Consider the following 7,897-nt stretch of genomic DNA (forward strand, 5'->3'; position numbering starts at 1 on the left):
TGCTTGACTTACGTAAGGGTTGAATGTTGTCCTTGTGCTGATTTCCTGCCTGTCCGATATCACGTGACTTCGTACTGGAACATGATCCTAACAGGAACTGTCTGTGTATCTGAAGTATGTGTAATGGCTGCTGCAACAGTTAGCTTCCACTGAAATCAATGCAGTGCATCCCTTTGAAAAAATATTAGTGCAGTCTTTTAAAACTATTTTACGAATGGAACGCTTCAGTTGTGGACCCATTGTAGCCCGGGTTTAAGACTCTAAACAAGTCATATGAAATTGAACATATTTCCATTTTTGTTGGTAGACCCAGCAAGACTCAGGAATAAAAACAACAATTTCAGATTTGTCTTGTATCATACCAAAGTATATTAAATAGACCAGGGTTTGAGATTTGTCTTGAGATTTGTCTTGTCCAGTGGCCCTCATGGTGAAGCCGGTTCTCATGACTAAATCAGGGCTGTGCAGATAGCCCATACTCTGCTGGGGTCAGCGTTGAGTGGCTGTCGGAGTTTATATTAATCTTGTAGAACCCGACTCACAAGGACACATTCAATCAAGGATGCATGCGCAACTTTGGGAAATACAGTTGGCGGCGCCAAAATGCCACCGCTAGCTTAGCTTAGCATAGTGAATGGAGTCCTTCGTCACTGGATAGCATGTTGTGAGTAAAAGTGAGAAAAAAAAAATCTACGATTGGCCCAAAAGATGCGTCGCACCACCGGGAAAATGCCGGTATGCCAGATGGCCAGTACGTCCCCTGGTGGGAAAGAGTAGCCTGGAAAACCAGCGCCAACTGCTGGACGGCAAAATGTTTTGCCTGCATTTGGGTCTGGCCTCGGACCATTGAACATTTTGAAAACACTGCCCTGAATCTGGCAGATGGCAACTAAACCAATCACAACGCAGAGATGTGTTTTGAATCAACGCGGGCGGGGCAGAGGGCTCTGGGGCGGGGTTTTGAGGGAGCGTTGGCCTATAGGCACAGACACGGTTTGAAAGACAACGGGTTGTGCTCATCAAAAATGTTCTGTTGTTTCCATTCATCGAGGCCAGACTAAATTAGACATCCAATCCATTTAGGCTGGTTTATCAGGCTAGGGAAAGAGATGAATTTTAAGAGAACATCCAAATTTGGTCAAACAACAATGAAGAGAGTGTAATATCACATGTTTCTCTTTATTTGTTTGGTCAAACAACGTCAAAATTTGGTCAAACAACGATGAAGAGAGTGTAATATCACATGTTTCTCTTTATTTGACATCAAAGTGTAGTATTTTAAAATAAAGTTCATAATGTTGACATCTGGGTGTAAATGAATGGCAAACTTTTCAAATGTATAGGGCACAATGCTTTGATCAGACGCCATTGAGCCTTTATGTGTAGCCTACTGAACAAAAAATATGAATGCACCACTCATATTCCCATTGCTGAGATGAAAACATGTTAGGGTCATCCCAAGCCAAATCAACAGATTTTACAAAATGTTCCCATCTGACCATCTTAGATTTGCTTCAAACTTTATTTCAATACCGACATTGTACCCAACAACATCCATGCAAATGTTTGGCTTGATGCTTGTACAACATCCTCCTTAGTTTCTGAGCTATGGAGGCTTGTAAAAATGGCTAACAAAGTTTCATAAGTTATTACTTTGGGATAATTCATGCTACATCCTTGGAGTATTCAGAGATTGATCTACACTGATTGATTGGAGATTGATTGATTGGACTGATGTCTTGGAGTATTCAGACATTGATCTACACTGTGTTCCTAAATAACTGTCAATATTGCCGAGTTATGCCTTGCTGAAAATGGTATGTAGGAAAATGAGAGTAACTTTTGCCCACAATATCTTCACATCAAACCATATTAGAGTGCTCCTTCAAGGGGCTAGAACTTCAGTAGTGATATTGAATAGACACCTTGGCAAACTGCCTATACTGTAGACTCCTCAAAGACCAACTATCTGTATCTATCTGTATGTCAGGTGAGCATCATGGCTGTGAACTCTCTGCACCTGCTCCTCAATACTTTGGATGAGTTGAAGAAGAAAGACCTGAAGCGGTTCAGGATGTACCTGTCTGAGAGGACGGTGGAGGGGTTTGAGCCCATCCCCAGAGGAAAGCTGGAGGACAGTGACACTACTGATGTTGCCTCTATAATGACGGATGCATATGGGGAGGAAGGCAGAGTGGAAGTGACTCTGACCATCCTGAGGAAGATGAGCCTCAACAACCTTGCAGACAAACTAGAAGAGAGGTACTTGATAAAACTCTCTCTCTCTCTCTCTCTCACTCACTCACTCACTCACTCACTCACTCACTCACTCACTCACTCACTCACACACACACACACACACACACACACACACACACACACACACACACACGTGAGCGCACAGTAATTTGCAGAACCTACATTAAATTGAGCATTCATCCTAATCGACTTACTCCATTGTCTCATTCCATAGCTTTCAAGTGTGATGTTATGAAATGGCTGCTCTCAAACTGTAAATGACTCCAATATACACATTGGACAATTCAGAGCAAAAAATGGAGTCTTCGAGTGAGGAAGTCCTGAGATATCGCCACTCAAGGAATGTCTCTTGACCAATCAGAAATTAATAAATAGTTTAACCACACCTATCTATTGTAAAATGAACAAATAACTTCACACAAGTTCTCTCTCTCTCTCTCTCTCTCTCTCTCAGGCTTTCTGATTGTCTCAGCTCAGAGAAGGGTTGTGATTCTCTGGCTTCAGCTCTGACTTCAAACCCCTCCCATCTAAAAGAGTTAGATCTGAGCTACAATCATCCTGGAGAATCAGGACTGGAGCTGTTATCTGCTAGACTGGAGGATCCTGTGTGTAAACTGACACTTAAGTATGTTCAGAAAAGAAACCCCACATTTAGAAATTTTAGACCATAGTTATTTATTCATACAGTGTGTAGTGGCCCATTTTCAAATGTGTATTGTAATAGCTGTTTTACACTAAGTGAGGTATTTGTGTTATCTCTCTTGTAATGGTCGCCTGGCTCAAGGCCACCAAAACATAAAAGAGGGGAAGACCACACCGAAATATAACAAAATAGGTTTATTTAACGAACAATCTATATACAAAAGTCAGTAATTGGAAAGCAAAGCAAAACTGTGGTGTATGTCAGCATATGAAGTGTCATGTGTAAAGTAAACGAAAAGCAACTGGGAAACGCAGCGGTTGTCGAGCCGACCAAGCCAGAGAGAGCCCCTCGCGGACTGGGAGGTCCTGGTTTTATGTTGTGCGTCATTAGGCCTCCAATTAGCCACAACTGCAACTCAGAGCTCCCCCTGCTGGTACACACACAAACAGCGACAGCAGCCAACAGACCAACAAATAGACCTGGAGGGTCAGGGACGAACCCAGCATGGGAAGGCTGGGTCGTCACACTCTGATGCAGCATCTAATGATGCAAATATTTAGAGGTGCGTTCAAATTCGAAAACATAACAGAATGTTAAAGAACCTTTGCAAACAGTTTTTGTCAAATTGTTTTAAATCTTAACTGAAAGGCAGGGAGCAGTGTTTCCACTGGAGACATGTTTTTTTTTTCTGATGGTCTGACAGAGAGGATATTAAATATTCTATATATTGGATCTATGAAGTAGATCAAATGTAACTAAGTTAATTATCTATTAAACCTATTATCACTGTTGGTAAGCAAAGAAAATAATACAACAAACAATAATCATTAATTCAGGGTTCACAACAAGAACCTATCCCCAAAAAGTGACTCAAGTACTCAAATATTGTTCTATTGACGTGGTGTGACTATTACAGTGTTTTACACATTTCAATGAAAAATGCAACACAGCAATTGTCTAACAATATCCAAGCTTGGAATCACATTTCAGGTGAAGCACTGCTACGGCAGTCTTTTCAGGCGCTGCATGCAAATCACCCCACCAAAGTAGCAGTGCTTTTCATGGATGCTAACATAGTTCAAAAGTTTGCATATGCTTAGAAAATTGCATATTTGTAGCTTATGTGTTGTAACAATCACAACATGTAAATGGTTAAATGTGGGAGGTCTTGGAGAAGGGTACGGTATAGAGACAGTGATTCAGCGAATATCCCAAAAATGTTGTTGTGTTCCTTTAGATAATGGTATTTCACTGTTGGAAAATGCATTTGTTATTCAGAGGGAGTCCTCAGGTTGCTCACTAACTCTAATCGAAGTACGGGACAGACAGTGTCGGGGCTGTTAACTTCATGAGAACTAGATGGCCCTGGTGGCATCACCTTGTAACAAATGGATGCCTTTGTGTGCGATGAAGACAGTTGGAAAGAGAGTACTTTATTACTTTATATCAGGGGAAAGATATGCGGCAGCAGACTATTTTCTGTGAGGTAATAAATCACCTTACATTTTCACAGGTGGCACAAACAGAAAAACAGCAGCCTTGACATCTGTCAAACATTTACATGTGTCTGACATTTTGTTCTTCTTACAGAACTGACCATGCGTCTTTAGACAGACCACGTTTGCTGATATGTACGTTTTTTTTTTATTATTGCTTATTCATTTAGTATTTGTGATGGAATGAGTAGGAGTGTGTGCTTGTGTGTGTGTGTTCTCATGTTCTCTCCTCTTGTCTGCAGATGCCGGCGAGCTCACACTGGACCCAAACACAATAAACAGATTTCTCTCCCTCTCTGATGGGAACAGAAAGGTGACGCGTGTTAGGGAGGAGCAGCCGTATCCTGAACACCCGGAGAGATTTGACGTGTATCCTCAGGTGTTGTGTAGAGAGGGTCTGACTGGACGCTGCTACTGGGAGGCTGAGTTGAGTGGGACCAATAGAGGAGCTGGTATATCTGTGGCCTATAAAAGCATCAAGAGGAAAGGTGGGGATGATGACGTCATAATGGGACAGAATGCCAAGTCCTGGAGTCTGATCTGCTCTCCTGACAGTTACCATGTCTGCCACAACAACGAAGAGACTGACATACCTGCCCCCTCCTCCGACTCTAGTGGAGTGGGAGTGTACCTGGACTGGCCGGCTGGCACTCTGTCCTTCTACAGCGTCTCCTCTCACACACTCACCCACCTGCACACGTTCCACTCCACATTCACTGAGCCCCTCTGTCCAGGGTTTAGGGTTTATTATTCTGGCTCCTCAGTGTCTCTGTGCCAGATCACATGAGTTCCACCTCCAACAGGTACATCCACCTGTCACCCTTTTTCTAAACCCTGTCTCGACTCCCCCTCCCTTCTCTTCCTCTCTCCCATTCCCCTCCCTTTCTGTTTCTCATTCCCCTCCCTGTGTGTGTGTGTGTGTGTGTGTGTGTGTGTGTGTGTGTGTGTGTGTGTGTGTGTTTGGCTGGACTGCTCTCCTGACTGTTATTCTGATTCTCCTCACAGTTACACCTGCCTGGCACAATAATACAGACCCAGACAGGAGTGGACCTGCTGGTTTAAAGTTGTTTCCAGTGTCCCTGTGTTAGATCACATGGCCTCATGCTGCAGGAACACCTGGCACCAGGGGTCAAAATGAACTTTTTTGAAATGTGAATATTTACCAGCCAGAAACAGTTGAACTGGTGAAATCCACCAGCCATTCAATAGAAAATACATATTTTCTGTCTGAAATCTATACCAGCCAACTTCAAAATGTATTTATTTGGCTGGTGCTAATGTTGAGCCCTGCCTGTCACACACTCCTGTTAATTCACATATGTGATGCTGAGATGCTGCTGAGATATTGATATCAAATTGTGGACTACTGTTTTTGTAATACTAAGCAAATGCTGATATTTTGTGCTTTTCCTGAAATGGATGTGTGGGTATAAAAAGGTTTCAGCAACCACAACATGCTAGCCTATTCTGTTCTCCCCATTTTAAATAAAATGTATTTCTGTATAAATAAACATTCTGAAAGCGCATATTATTAAGAACCTGTCGTAATTGTCTTTGTATCAGTTTTCTATGCCATTACAAAATATAGTATGTGCCTTTCTTTTCTTTAAACTCTATTTTATGACATGCATTGGCCACCAATGGTAATCGCTCCATCCACTACCACACTGCATCAGATGAGTGCATTGCATTTAATAACTAAGTCAAGTCAAGTCAAGTTTATTTATATAGCGCATTTCATACACAGGTCATTCAATGTGCTTTACATAAACAAAAGACAAACAGTAAAGGAACACTTCACCGTTTTTTTCATATTAAACTACGTTATTTCCCTAATTAAGACGAGTTGATACATACCTCTCACGTTTTAATGCGTGCACTCACTGGCTCTGGCGCGCGGCGCAACTTTGATAGCACTTAGCTAACCTAATGCATTCATTAGGATCCAAACAGAGATGAAGTTAGAAGCGACCAAACACCTCCATGTTTTCCCTATTAAAATACAATTACATGAGTAGTCACACGACCAAGTATGGTGAGACAAAATAAAACGTGGTGCAAGCAGGTAAGAGGGATAACTATATTGTCTAGCTATGTGCTATCAAAGTTGCGCCGCGCACCAGAGCCAGTGAGTGCACGCACTGAAACGTGAGAGGTATGTATCAACTCGTCTCAATTAAGCGAATAACGTAGTTTAATATGAAACAACGGTGAAGTGTTCCTTTAATAGCCGATAAAAGCATAGATTGGATCTAGATTGATTTTGGGAAAGACTGTACCCCTGTCATCCATTAAATCTACACTCTTTCCATCCATCTTTACCACCGTGTATGGCCCTAGAAAGTTGGGGTCCAATTTGCCACCTTTCCTCTGCTGACTTCTTATATACCGCCTCAGCAGCTTTCCTCTGCCACCAGATCCTCAATGGACTGATCAGCCTAAATGTAAAAAAGGAAGGTTGCGCGTAAATTGTAATGGTAGGAACTGGACATGTAAGGAGAAGTGCAAAAGCACACCAAAGTCGAGGTGCAGGCAACTGTGTTTAAAGCTAATGGAGAGAGAGAGAGAGAGATGGCACACACTCCGAGTTATCCACCTTATTCCTTAACCCGGAATGTATCATTACGATGGTTACGATACTGTTTTCAACTTCCGTTCATTCTGTTAAAGGAATACGCCAACATATATTGGAAGCCATGTGTTAAAAACGAGTACAAATCATAATGCAAAATCAAACGAGGCTATTATCTAGGCAGATATTTACTTGGAACTATATTTGTCCTCATCACAGGCGAAGCACTGCTAGATAGGCACAAGGTTCTCATGCAGCAGCACTTGAATCCCATTCCGTGAAGTTCCAGTCGAAGTTAGGAGTTTTCAAGTGCTACGTGAGACTAGCGGTGCTTCACCTGTGATGAGGCTGAATATAGTTCCAAGTAAATATCTGCCCAGGTAATAGCCTCGTTCAATTTTGCATTATGATTTGTACTTGTTCTTAACACACGTCTCCCAAGATATATTTAGAAAAAAAAATGAGATGTCTCGGTCACTTTTTTGGAGGATGTGCTAACTGACACCCTTCATTTACAGCAACTGTGCTAAGCTAAAGCTAAAAACGCTGCTCCCAAAGCAGGACAATGCCTGGACGGATTTTAACCGGGTTTTTTTCACTATTCTAACTCTGGGGGTGACCGAGACTGGCTTAATTTCATTTTTGGGTGGCGTATTCCTTTAACATGTGCGTTCTCCGTAGCTAACTAGAATATGCCTCAACTTCAAGATTTCTTTCGAAATGTTGACAGTTCTGCCCTCAGCATGGATATACTACATCATATAACCGATATAAAATAGAATAGTTTACTTTTATATGCGTTATGATATGTTAAGCACCGTTAACCTTCACGTTAAAATAGATACAATGCAGCTTCGCCGGAAATAGAAAACCGTTTTCGGTGTCATGGCGACCCCCATTGTTGGCTGCGGAATATCGTGGATAACT

General features: G+C 42.0%; 1 protein-coding gene across 1 annotated transcript; it reads left to right on the plus strand.

Annotated features, from left to right (window-relative positions):
* Window positions 1-1,999: 1,999 nt before the first annotated feature.
* Window positions 2,000-5,439, plus strand: LOC134076357 (stonustoxin subunit beta-like). The gene is made up of 5 exons (XM_062531364.1): window positions 2,000-2,262; window positions 2,732-2,884; window positions 4,493-4,533; window positions 4,641-5,201; window positions 5,404-5,439. Exons 1-4 carry the CDS (start codon window positions 2,000-2,002, stop codon window positions 5,183-5,185), a joined length of 1,002 nt encoding a protein of 333 aa, XP_062387348.1. The 3' UTR covers window positions 5,186-5,201; window positions 5,404-5,439.
* The last annotated feature ends 2,458 nt before the right edge of the window (window positions 5,440-7,897 follow it).

The sequence above is a fragment of the Sardina pilchardus genome, chromosome 1 (assembly GCF_963854185.1).
Source record: "Sardina pilchardus chromosome 1, fSarPil1.1, whole genome shotgun sequence".
Classification (NCBI taxonomy): Eukaryota; Metazoa; Chordata; class Actinopteri; order Clupeiformes; family Clupeidae; genus Sardina; species Sardina pilchardus.

Bases quoted from the DNA above. Each gene is read 5' to 3' on its own strand.
- LOC134076357 (XM_062531364.1), top strand. From the start codon at position 2,000: ATGGCTGTGAACTCTCTGCACCTGCTCCTCAATACTTTGGATGAGTTG. The intron at 2,263-2,731 runs GTACTTGATAAA...TGATTGTCTCAG, and splicing joins GCAGACAAACTAGAAGAGAG to CTCAGAGAAGGGTTGTGATT. The intron at 2,885-4,492 runs GTATGTTCAGAA...TTCTTCTTACAG, and splicing joins GTGTGTAAACTGACACTTAA to AACTGACCATGCGTCTTTAG.